This window comes from Chiloscyllium plagiosum, unplaced genomic scaffold, assembly GCF_037043375.1.
Source record: "Chiloscyllium plagiosum isolate Xiang-an unplaced genomic scaffold, Cpla_swu_hap1 HiC_scaffold_3, whole genome shotgun sequence".
NCBI classification, from domain to species: domain Eukaryota; kingdom Metazoa; phylum Chordata; class Chondrichthyes; order Orectolobiformes; family Hemiscylliidae; genus Chiloscyllium; species Chiloscyllium plagiosum.
In genome coordinates this window covers 4,001,085-4,014,538 of record NW_028270141.1, presented here as the reverse complement: position 1 = coordinate 4,014,538, position 13,454 = coordinate 4,001,085, and the positions used below count along the sequence as shown (strand labels likewise).

General features: G+C 46.9%; 1 protein-coding gene across 3 annotated transcripts in view; it reads right to left on the bottom strand.

The window, feature by feature from the left end:
• The window catches only part of drc1 (dynein regulatory complex subunit 1 homolog (Chlamydomonas)), an 81,093-nt gene that overhangs the window by 19,248 nt on the left and 48,391 nt on the right, over positions 1-13,454 (bottom strand). For 2 of the 3 annotated variants that reach the window (XM_087977148.1, XM_087977162.1), the window contains exons 14-15: positions 8,777-9,018; positions 1,998-2,141 (exon numbers count right to left, since the gene is read on the bottom strand). In XM_087977148.1, the coding sequence (XP_087833274.1) occupies positions 1,998-2,141; positions 8,777-9,018 (386 nt within the window). The remainder of the gene's footprint in view (positions 1-1,997; positions 2,142-8,776; positions 9,019-13,454) is intronic. The other variant, XM_087977155.1, reaches the window with a different exon arrangement.

Genomic DNA, 13,454 nt, shown 5'->3' with positions numbered 1-13,454 from the left:
ACATCTCCTCCACTTCCCGCTCCTCCGCCCTTGAACCCCGCCCCTCCAATCGCCACCAGGACAGAACCCCACTGGTCCTCACCTTCCACCCCACCAACCTCCGGATACATTGTATCATTTCCGCCACCTCCAAACAGTTCCCACCACCAGGGATATATTTCCCTCCCCACCCTTATCAGCGTTCCGGAGAGACCACTCCCTCCGTGACTCCCTCGTCAGGTCCACACCCCCCAATAACCCAATCTCCACTCCTGGCACCTTCCCCTGCAACTGCAAGAATTGCAAAACTTGCGCCCACACCTCCCCCCTCACCTCCCTCCAAGGCCCCAATGGATCCTTCCATATCCGTCACAAATTCACCTGCACCTCCACACACATCCTTTACTATATCCGCTGCACCCGATGTGGTCTCCTCTACATTTGGGAGACAGGCCGCCTACTTGCGGAACGTTTCAGGGAACACCTCTGGGACACCCGCCCCAACCAACCCAACTGCCCCGTGGCTGAACACTTTAACTCCCCCTCCCACTACGCCAAGGACATGCAGGTCCTTGGCCTCCTCCATCGCCAGACCATGGCAACACGACGCCTGGAGGAAGAGCGCCTCATCTTCCGCCTAGGAAACCTCCAACCACACAGGATGAATGTAGATATCTCCAGCTTCCTCATTTCCCCTCTGTCCCAACCCCCGAATTCAGCACTGCCCTCTTGACCTGCAATCTTCTTCCCGACTTCTCTGCCACAACCCCCTCTCCGGCCTATCACCCTCACCTCCTTCCACCTATCGTATTCCCAGCGCTCCTTCCCCAAATTCCCTCCCCCCTACCTTTTATCTCAGCCCGCTTGGCACACCAGCCTCATTCCTGAAGAAGGGCTTATGCCCGAAACGTCGGTGCTCCTGCTCCTCAGATGCTGCTTGGCCTGCTGTGTTTTTCCAGCACCACATTTTTCAACGATTGAGGAATTTGGATCTGTGCTCAATCAAGTTTAGAAGGATGAGGGGGAATTTGACTGAAACTTACAGAATACTGAGAGCCTTCGACACTCTGGATGTGAAGATACTTACACCGAGAGAAGAGAATAGGACCCAAGAGAACAGCCTCAGAGTAAAAGGATGATCTTTTAACACTGAGATGGAAGTAATTTCTTCAGCCAGAGGATAGTTAATCTGTGGAAATCATTGCTGTGAAGGCCAAGTCATTGAGGGCATTTAAAACATTGATATATAGGTTCCGGATTGAAAAGGGGATAAAGGATTACGGGGAGAATGAGGTAAAGAAACATATCAGCCATGATAGAATAGTGGAGCAGACTATGTGGGCTGAATGACCTAATTTTGCTCCTATACTTTATGGTCTTATTTCAAACAACAAAAGTTTAACCTCAAGAGTTTCTATGCAGTACTAATAAGAATTCTAAATAGAATTATTAAGTCAAGAAGCTCTAATATTAATCCGAGCATTAAAAAACTTGTGAACTAAATTAATCTTTTATAAAGGTTGTTGCATTTTGGCATTATTTTATTATTAAGAGATAGCACTTGAAATTTAGTATAAAGGTTTGGAACGTGGGTCAAAGATGTAGAGTTATAACTTTAAGTTTACAATATGAAGTATGCTGTCAAGGGAAAGCACCAAAAATAAAGTTAAGCATTTTCCCACAGAGAGGTGAAATACCCTTACTGTGTAACTTTTGCTCAGATAGGGCTAACAATAATATTTTTGTGCAGCCCCTTTTGGTTGGACAGCTGCATATTGCATATAAGGAACAAGCTATATTTATGATAAACATGCAGGTTTTTTAAAAAAAGATCAGTTTCACAGAAGTGTGATGAAAAGGAAAGCATAATTTGAAATGGGAGACTACCATAAAATAAGAATTGTATGCTATTGTTCAATTTTAACTATCGCAGTATAATAAATAAAGCTAAAATGTTCTACAACCATTGTATAAGGTTAATTTGATATTTCACAGTTGATTATGTGTTACATACTTACTAATATTTTTCCAGTGCATTGCTTAGATAATTCCAGATCTTTAATTTGTTTTCTGGTATGATATTTGCCATAGCAGCCCAATAAGCACTATCCTCAGAGCTATCCCTTTCCTTCACAGTGGTCACTTTGGGTTGTGATTTTTCCCTGAGTAAAAAACATCTTGTTGAAAAATTCAGCATCTTTGACTCACATCTTGCACAACTGAACATGGTCAAGCTATGTCATGAACGTGAGCAACGTGGTTGACTCCTCACTGCCTTCTGAAAAGATCTGTCGAGCAATTTCATTCAAGATAGTTAGGTATAGTCAACAAATACTGGCTTTGCCTGCTATGCCGACATACCATGAAAGAATACAGAGGCAAACAGGGAAGGTGACCTACCGTCAGTGTCACAGCAAAGCAGACTGGGAAGTGTCACCTACCATCAGTGTCACAGCAAAGCAGACAGGGAAGTGTCACCTACTGTCAGTGTCACAGCAAAGCAGACTGGGAAGTGTGACCTACCGTCAGTGTCACAGTGATGCAGACTGGGAAGTGTCACCTACCGTCAGTGTCACAGCAAAGCAGACTGGGAAGTGTCATCTACCATCAGTGTAACAGGAGGCAGACTGGGAAGTGTCACCTACCGTCAGTGTCACAGCAAAGCAGACTGGAAGTGTCACCTACTGTCAGTGTCACAGCAAAGCAGACTGGGAAGTGTAGCCTACCATCAGTGTAACAGGAGGCAGACTGGGAAGTGTCATCTACCGTCAGTGTCACAGGGAGGCAGACTGGGAAGTATCACCTACCGTCAGTCTCACAGGAGGCAGATTGGGAAGTGTCACCTACCGTCAGTGTCACAGGGAGGCAGACTGGGAAGTATCACCAACCGTCAGTGTCACAGGGAGGCAGACTGGGAAGTGTGACCTATCGTCAGTGTCACAGGGAGGCAGACTGGGAAGTGTCACCTACCGTCAGTGTCACAGGGAGGCAGACTGGGAAGTGTCACCTACCGTCAGTGTCACAGGGAGGCAGATTGGGAAGTGTCACCTACCGTCAGTGTCACAGGGAGGCAGACTGGGAAGTATCACCAACCGTCAGTGTCACAGGGAGGCAGACTGGGAAGTGTGACCTATCGTCAGTGTCACAGGGAGGCAGACTGGGAAGTGTCACCTACCGTCAGTGTCACAGGGAGGCAGACTGAGAAGTGTCACCTACCGTCAGTGTCACAAGGAGGCAGACTGGGAAGTGTCACCTACCGTCAGTGTCACAGCAAAGCAGACTGGGAAGTGTCACCTACCGTCAGTGTCACAGGGAGGCAGACTGGGAAGCGTCACCTACTGTCAATGTCACAGCAAAGCAGACTGGGAAGTGTCACCTACCATCAGTGTCACAGCAAAGCAGACTGGGAAGTGTCACCTACTGTCAGTGTCACAGGGAGGCAGACTGGGAAGTGTCACCTACCGTCAGTGTCACAGGGAGGCAGACTGAGAAGTGTCACCTACCGTCAGTGTCACAAGGAGGCAGACTGGGAAGTGTCACCTACCGTCAGTGTCACAGCAAAGCAGACTGGAAAGTGTCACCTACCATCAGTGTCACAGCAAAGCAGACTGGGAAGTGTCACCTACTGTCAGTGTCACAGGGAGGCTGACTGGGAAGTGTCACCTACCGTCAGTGTCACAGGGAGGCAGACTGGGAAGCGTCACCTACTGTCAATGTCACAGCAAAGGAGACTGGAAAGTGTCACCTACCGTCAATGTCACAGCAAAGCAGACTGGGAAGTGTCACCTACTGTCAGTGTCACAGGGAGGCTGACTGGGAGGTGTCACCTATCGTCAGTGTCACAGGAGGCAGACTGGGAAGTGTCACTACCGTCAGTGTCACAGGGAGGCTGACTAGGAAGTGTCACCTACCGTCAGTGTCACAGGGAGGCTGACTGGGAAGTGTCACCTAATGTCAGTGCCACAGGGAGGCAGACTGGGAAGTGTCACTACCATCAGTGTCACAGGGAGGCTGACTGGAAAGTATCACCTACTGTCAGTGTCACAGGGAGCAAGACTGGGAAGTGTCACCTACTGTCAGTGTCACAGGGAGCAAGACTGGGAAGTGTCACCTACTGTCAGTGTCACAGCAAAGCAGACTGGGAAGTGTCACCTACCGTCAATGTCACAGCAAAGCAGACTGGAAAGTGTCACCTACCGTCAGTGTCACAGGAGGCAGACTGGGAAGTGTCACCTACCGTCAGTGTCACAGGGAGGCAGACTGGGAAGTGTGTCCTACCGTCAGTGTCACAGGAGGCAGATTGGGAAGTATCACCAACCGTCAGTGTCACAGGGAGGCAGACTGGGAAGTGTCAACTACCGTCAGTGTCACAGCAAAGCAGACTGGGAAGTGTCACCTACCGTCAGTGTCACAGCAAAGCAGACTGGGAAGTGTCACTACCGTCAGTGTCACAGGGAGGCTGACTTGGAAGTGTCACCTATCGTCAGTGTCACAGGAGGCAGACTGGGAAGTGTCACTACCATCAGTGTCACAGGGAGGCTGACTGGGAAGTGTCACCTACCGTCAGTGTCACAGGAGGCAGACTGGGAAGTGTCACCTACCGTCAGTGTCACAACAAAGCAGACTGGGAAGTGTCACCTACTGTCAGTGCCACAGGGAGGCTGACTGGGAAGTGTCACTACCGTCAGTGTCACATGGAGGCTGACTGGAAAGTGTCACCTACTGTCAGTGTCACAGGGAGCAAGACTGGGAAGTGTCGCCTACCGTCAGTGTCACAGCAAAGCAGACTGGGAAGTGTCACCTACCATCAGTGTCACAGGAGGCAGACTGGGAAATGCCACCTGCCGTCAGTGTCACAGCAAAGCAGACTGGGAAGTGTCACCTACCGTCAGTGTAACAGCAAAGCAGACTGGGAAGTGTGACCTACCGTCAGTGTCACAGGGAGGCAGACTGGGAAGTGTCACTACCGTCAGTGTCACAGGAGGCAGACTGGGAAGTGTCATCTACCGTCAGTGTCACAGGGAGGCAGACTGGGAAATGTCCCCTACCGTCAATGTCACAGGGAGGCAGACTGGGAAGTGTGACCTACTGTCAATGTCACACCTACCGTCAGTGTCACAGGGAGGCAGACTGGGAAGTGTCATCTACCGTCAGTGTCACAGGTGGCAGACTGGGAAGTGTCACCTACCGTCAGTGTCACAGGGAGGCAGACTGGGAAGTATCACCAACCGTCAGTGTCACAGGGAGGCAGACTGGGAAGTGTGATCTACCGTCAGTGTCACAGGGAGGCAGACTGAGAAGTGTCACCTACCGTCAGTGTCACAAGGAGGCAGACTGGGAAGTGTCACCTACCGTCAGTGTCACAGGGAGGCAGACTGGGAAGTGTCACCTACCGTCAGTGTCACAGGGAGGCAGACTGAGAAGTGTCACCTACCGTCAGTGTCACAAGGAGGCAGACTGGGAAGTGTCACCTACCGTCAGTGTCACAGCAAAGCAGACTGGGAAGTGTCACCTACCGTCAGTGTCACAGGGAGGCAGACTGGGAAGCGTCACCTACTGTCAATGTCACAACAAAGCAGACTGGGAAGTGTCACCTACCGTCAGTGTCACAGGCGGCAGACTGGAATGTGTCACATACCGTCAGTGTCACAGGGAGGCAGACTGGGAAGTGTCACCTACCGTCAGTGTCACAGGAGGCAGACTGGGAAGTGTGACCTACCGTCAATGTTACAGCGAATCAGACTGGGAAGTGTCACCTACCGTCAGTGTCACAGCAAAGCGGACTGGGAAGTGTCACCTACCGTCAGTGTCACAGGGAGGCAGATTGGGAAGTGTCACCTACCGTCAGTGTCGCAGGGAGGCTGACTGGGAAGTGTCACCTACTGTCAGTGTCACAGGGAGGCTGACTGGGAAGTGTCACCTATCGTCAGTGTCACAGGAGGCAGACTGGGAAGTGTCACTACCGTCAGTGTCACAGGGAGGCAGACCGGGAAGTGTCACCTACCGTCAGTGTCACAGCAAAGCAGACTGGGAAGTGTCACCTAACGTCAGTGTCACAGCAAAGCAGACTGGGAAGTGTCACCTACCGTCAGTGTCACAGGGAGGCTGACTGGGAAGTGTCACCTACCGTCAGTGTCACAACAAAGCAGACTGGGAAGTGTCACCTACTGTCAGTGCCACAGGGAGGCTGACTGGGAAGTGTCACTACCGTCAGTGTCACAGGGAGGCTGACTGGAAAGTGTCACCTACCGTCAGTGTCACAGGGAGGCAGACTGGGAAGTGTCACCTACTGTCAGTGTCACAGCAAAGCAGACTGGGAAGTGTCACCTACCGTCAGTGTCACAGAAAAGCAGACTGGGAAGTGTCACCTACCATCAGTGACACAGGAGGCAGAGTGGGAAATGTCACCTACCGTCAGTGTCACAGCAAAGCAGACTGGGAAGTGTGACCTACCGTCAGTGTCACAGGAGGCAGATTGGGAAGTGTCGCCAACCGTCAGTGTCACAGGGAGGCAGACTGGGAAGTGTCACCTACCGTCAGTGTCACAGCAAAGCAGACTGGGAAGTGTCACTACCGTCAGTGTCACAGGGAGGCTGACTGGGAAGTGTCACCTACTGTCAGTGTCACAGGGAGGCTGACTGGGAAGTGTCACCTATCGTCAGTGTCACAGGAGGCAGACTGGGAAGTGTCACCTACCGTCAGTGTCACAGGGAGGCAGACCGGGAAGTGTCACCTACCGTCAGTGTCACAGGGAGGCTGACTGGGAAGTGTCACCTACTGTCAGTGTCACAGGGAGGCTGACTGGGAAGTGTCACCTATCGTCAGTGTCACAGGAGGCAGACTGGGAAGTGTCACTACCGTCAGTGTCACAGGGAGGCTGACTGGGAAGTGTCACCTACCGTCAGTGTCACAGGGAGGCTGACTGGGAAGTGTCACCTACCGTCAGTGTCACAACAAAGCAGACTGGGAAGTGTCACCTACTGTCAGTGCCACAGGGAGGCTGACTGGGAAGTGTCACTACCGTCAGTGTCACAGGGAGGCTGACTGGAAAGTGTCACCTACTGTCAGTGTCACAGGGCGCAAGACTGGGAAGTGTCACCTACTGTCAGTGTCACAGCAAAGCAGACTGGGAAGTGTCACCTACCGTCAGTGTCACAGCAAAGCAGACTGGGAAGTGTCACCTATCGTCAGTGTCACAGCAGGCAGACTGGGAAATGTCACCTACCGTCAGTGTCACAGCAAAGCAGACTGGGAAGTGTCACTACCGTCAGTGTCACAGGAGGCAGACTGGGAAGTGTGTCCTACCGTCAGTGTCACAGGAGGCAGATTGGGAAGTGTCACCAACCGTCAGTGTCACAGGGAGGCAGACTGGGAAGTGTCACCTACCGTCAGTGTCACAGCAAAGCAGACTGGGAAGTGTCACCTACCGTCAGTGTCACAGGGAGGCAGACTGGGAAGTGTGACCTACCGTCAGTGTCAGACGGAGGCAGACTGGGAAGTGTCACCTACCGTCAGTGTCACAGCAAAGTAGACTGGGAAGTGTGACCTACCGTCAGTGTCACAGGGAGGCAGACTGGGAAGTGTCACCTACCGTCAGTGTCACAGCAAAGCAGACTGGGAAGTGTCACCTACCGTCAGTGTTACAGGGAGGCAGACTGGGAAGTGTCACCTACTGTCAGTGTCACAGGGAGGCTGAATGGGAAGTGTCACCTACCGTCAGTGTCACAGGAGGCAGACTGGGAAGTGTCACCTACCGTCAGTGTCGCAGGGAGGCAGACTGGGAAGTGTCACCTACCGTCAGTGTCACAGGGAGGCAGACTGGGAAGTGTCACCTACCGTCAGTGCCACAGCAAAGCAGACTGGGAAGTGTCACCTACCGTCAGTGTCACAGCAAAGCAGACTGGGAAGTGTCACCTTCCGTCAGTGTCACAGGGAGGCAGACTGGGAAGTGTATCCTTTAGTATATTCCTACATGACAGAAAGTCTCTAAGTTCACTGGCTGGTATTGAAAAGGGAGGATTGGAAGGTAGGAAGATTAAACCAAACATCAAATGAAGACTTAACACAAACACTTGTTTATCAGGCAGCAGCGGAGACTGAAGAGATTGTGTACCTGGTCAGCAGCAGTACAGCAAACCTTCACCAAATACAGAGGCAAGCTCCTGAGGTGATGTCAGGATTCAAAAAGTAATGCTGGACAAGAGGAAGCTGCTGGTTTGGTGAATAGCACTTATAATTCGCAAAGTCTTCAGTTTATCTTAATGAACTGATCATGAACTGATGTCAATTTGCAATACTCATGGATACCAGCGTTTAAAATTCCAAATAAAAATTAACCAAAGTCTATTTCTCTCCTTAAGTTGGTGTCATCAGTCTATAGTATTGAAAATAAACATGATTTTTAAAAACTACATCCATTGATAACTTATTTCAGATAAAGGATTACTGAGCCATAGAGGCTGTGCAAATTTAATTTAGGCAGGACTACAGTCTAAAGTGTTTCCACTCTTCATCAGTACTTAGTGACTCAGTCTGGAAAGTGTGCATAAATGTAAAAGTTACTTCAGCCTTGATTATCATTGTCTTTGTTCCTTCTTTCTACGCCAAGATTTACCACATTGGAAACATTGGCCACTTGTATAAGGTTTCAAAGGACTGGGTCCATGAAACTGAAGCCTGGCATAGATTACTGGTGCCAGAAAACAAAAGTGGAAAAAATAACTGAGAAAATGTCTTTAGTGACAAAAAAAAGTGTTATCGAGTCACAGATTTTAAAGGCTTGAAAAAAGTTACATACCTTGATTGCTGAACGTCTTCAAGGAAAAGTCTTAAAGTTTTGAGGATGTCATTAGGGTGAACAAGTTCTAAATGATGCTCAGCTTGCAGATCTGCACAAACATGAGCCTCTCGCTCATCTGTTTCAGTTACACAAACTTCTTCCTCTTCTGCTGGTATCATACCATGTTGTTGCATCTCTACACTAGCCACAAATTCTTCTTGTACTTCTTTATCAAGTCTCTTCAATAATACATCAGTCTCCTAAAAGCAACCAATATACACATTCATTGAAAGGAGAAAGCCATTGCTGCTGAACCTGAAATGTCAACATTTCGCCAAACAAAATCATATCCAATAAAGACAGAAATGCTGGAAATACTCAAATAAAAGCAAAGTATTGCAGATGGTGGAAATCTGAAGTAAAAGCAGAAAGTACTGGAGAAACTCAGCAGGTCTGGCAGCATCTATGAAGAGAGAAACAGAAATTATTGGAAACACTTTGCAAATCTATGAGTTCCAGAGAGGGAAACAAAGGTAACATCGCAGATTGATGACCCTTCATTTATGTTTCTCTCTCCTTTGATCTTGTCAGACCAGCATTTTATATGTTTAATTCAAATTTCCATTAACTACAGTACTTTACTGTTAGATTATTTTAAATTTATCAAAACTGTATGCTAAGGAATAGATACATGCTCTCGGGCTGACTGTGAAATCACACACATAAAACTCAAAACCAAAAAAGAACTTCCCTGCAATCTATTTTTATGACAATGTGACATTGCTGGGGTTTTTTCTTATCTTTTATGGAATGTGGGCATTACTGACTGAGGCAGCATTTATTGCCCATCCCTAACTACCAGGAGGACAAGCCTGAGTCAATTACATTGTTGTAAACATATTTGAGGCAGACCGGGCAAGGATAGCATATGTTCTTCCATTAAGGGCATTAGAATGCCCTGTGATGTCACACACATAGATTTAATCTAATTATCCCAATTCCTAAGCCTTCTCTTCATTCTGGGATGCCACATAAATGAATTAATTCCTTAATGAGACAACAGCAGACATCACATTGACACTAAGAGCTCAAAATGGCATAAACCATTATATAGGGGTTTTCCATCTCCAACTCTGGCTTTATTAAACAGTAATAGGTCACTTTTAGATTTTCAATTACTTTAGGTTTTTTAACAGCTACTCAGCAGATATTTCATTCATTTTTGTTTAAAAATATCAACTCTCAAACAAAAAGTTCCTAAAACATACTAATTATAAATGTATCCATAACATAATACTTTAAAAACTTATAGAATTAGTTTAATTTCAAGGTCCAGTATCATTAACACAGTAAATAGTGTAAAAACTTATTTTCTGAACTAGTAACTACAGTACAAGGATTAATCATGTGGGTTGTGCTGGAAAAATCAAATGTGATACATTTGGTTCTGAGAGTCAAAATGGACTCAAAAAGTTAACTCCAGATCTTTCTCCACTGATGTGGCCAGACCTGCCAAGCTTCTCCAGCATACTCTGTGTCAGTTATACATTCTGTGCTTTAGCAATGATACTACTAATATAAAAACTACTTGCAAAATGGTGTTGACCACATAATATATTCATAAAAATTTCAGCAGTTATTGACATAAAAAAGCAATGCATGACCTCTTATGTAGGTGTGATAGTTATAACTTCCTGTTTTATTGAAATATAATGTTTCAACTCTACCTCAATCTGCAACGGTTTGATTTCATTTCCACTTATTGCCCATTTCTGCCCTACCTCCATTTCATTCCAGCTGCTGCAAAAATCTTCAACCACAATTCAGTAATAGAACATAGAACATAGAACATAGAAGAATACAGCGCAGTACAGGCCCTTGGGCCCTCGATGTTGCGCCGATCCAAGCCCACCTAAACTACACTAACCCACTATCCTCCATATACCTATCCAATGCCCTCTTAAATGCCCATAAAGAGGGAGAGTCCACCACTGTTACTGGCAGGGCATTCCATGAACTAACGACTCGCTGAGTGAAGAACCTACCCCTAACATCAGTCCTATATCTACTCCCCCTTAATTTAAAGCTATGCCCCCTTGTAATACCCGACTCAATACGCGGGAAAAGGTTCATACTGTCGACCCTATCTAACCCCCTAATCATCTTGTACACCTCAATCAAGTCACCCCTAAACCTTCTTTTCTCTAGTGAAAACAGCCCCAAGTGCCTCAGTCTTTCCTCATACGATTTTCCTTCCATACCAGGCAACATCCTGGTAAACCTCCTCTGCACCCGTTCCAATGCCTCCACATCCTTCCTATAGTATGGCGACCAAAACTGCACACAATATTCCAGATGCGGCCGTACCAGAGTCTTATACAACTGCATCATGACCTCAGGACTCCGGAACTCAATTCCTCTACCAATAAAAGCCAGTACGCCATATGCCTTCCTCACCGCACTATTTACCTGGGTGAGTTATAATGCCAAGGTTTAATTTCTCCAAATCAGTTTCATGTATTTCAACTGCATAAACTTCAACTCAACCAAAACTCTGGCATCTGCATATTTTGCTACACCATGTCCCAATTCCTCATCACCCTCCATTCATTTTCAAATTCCTCTACTGCCATGCCCCAATTTACAGCTTTTAACATCTCCACTCCTTTCAGTTTTTCCACTATGGCATCTGACTCACTTTTCCCCATCACCTGCCTCAACTCTACTTTCTGATAATCCCTCGTGAAACATTCTGCCTCCAATACTTTACATTTTACATTCAAAAGCCTGCTTCATAGAATCATACAGTACAGAAAGAAGCTTTTTGACTCATCAGGTCAGTACTGCCATAAATATACTACTACCTACACTCATCCCACTTTCCCACAGCCTTGAATGTTATGACACTTCAAGTGCTCATCCAAGTACTTTTTAAAAGGTTGTGTGTTATCCTCCCAAGCAATGCATTCCAGTTTTCCACCACCCTCTGGGTGAAAAGGTTTTTTCCACTGAAATACTCCTAAATGGCCTGCTTTCACTTTGAAATTTTGCCCCTTAGTTGCTGACCCTTTAACTGAGGGGAACAGTTGCTTCCTATTCACCCTGTCTACACCCTTCAATCTTATATGCCTCTATCAGGACCATCCCAACCTTCTCTGCTTCAAAGAAAACAGCTCAAGCTTATCCAGCCTCTCTTCATAGCTGAAATGTTCAATCCCAAGCAACATCCTGGTGAAGCTCTTTTGCAACCCAATGTACTGATCCTCAATCAATTATATTTTCCATCTCTTGCAGAAGGCAGCACACCGTAAAAGGAAGCAGTGCAGAGCAGACAGCAAAGATGCCAGCAACCCTCAAGTCCAAGACGGCAGATGGCCCTCCACATCTTGGGGCCAACTGTAACAAAGCCAGTGGCATCCAGCATTATTCAACACATTCAAGAAACAGTTATATTTCTGCCTTTTACCCCTTCTGCATTTGCAACTCCCTTCAACACATCATCTCGAACGAGGAGCAATATTCAGGTGTTTCATTGTGGTTCCCTGTGTTTCCACCCAACCCCACATCCTTCAGCTCAATCCTCTTCTTTCTGATATTCTGCTTGCAGACACGTTTGCTATTGTCCAGCCAAGGGAGTCCAAGAAGAGCAGAGAGCACCAGTAGAGCTGTTATGAGGAAGCCCATCATTTAATCTTATAATCACAATCATCAGTGTAGATGCTGACATAGCACATACTTAAAAGATTAGGGTAGAGTTGGATTCAGGATAAAGTGAGTCATCTCACATAGGCTGAAGACACACCAAGGGTAAAGGATGTTTGATGGATTAGTCCACAGCAGGAGAAGTAGAAGACAGGACACTACAGAGCACTTAGGCCTAAATGGGAATGGCATAAAGGAGAACACTTATGGGATATGCACATGAACCTGGCTGTCCTGTGACAGCCTCCTGACATTACCAAGGAGAAAAGAGGTGTCCTGTTTTGATTTGGCAGAACACTGTATAAAACTTGCTCTCTCTGCAGTTTCTGTTCCATTCTGTTACCCGACAGATCCAAGAGTCCTGCAACTGTCTTTAAAATCTCCAGCAGATATTTTACAATAGTAGTTACTCAAAATTTCCTTACCTGCAATTTGGGCAGCTGGTCCTTTTAATAAGGCTTTTGATACTGAACACTGAATTAGATGCTAAGCCAGTGGATTTGCATGTTTCAAATTTGGCATTTGGGCAGCCAGCAAACAGTGAGGATGTGCAATATGATAAGAAGACAAGTTCAGAAGCTACTTGCACGTGCAGATAAAGGATCAATACCTGCCGATACGCTGCCATAATTAACATAAACTTAGGGTCACTTCCTGCCCATCCTAATTTTTTTTTTGTTCACTCATGGGCACCACTGGCTGGGCTAACATTTATTGCCCATCGCTGGTTGCCCTTGAGAAGGTAGTGGTGAGCTACTGTCTAGAACCGGTATAATCCACATGCCGTAGGTTGACCCACGATGCCCTACTTAAGATGATATATCGTATGAGCTGGAAGCATAGCATATATTCCTAGGATATGAATCCAAATGCCAGAAGAGCTGCCCACATACTTTTATTACACCCTTCCATGACTAAAAATATGGACAGTCTATCACTAGAGAGAGCCTGGAGCACACGCTGTCTCATTCTTCAATAAGAAAGCTCACAAAAG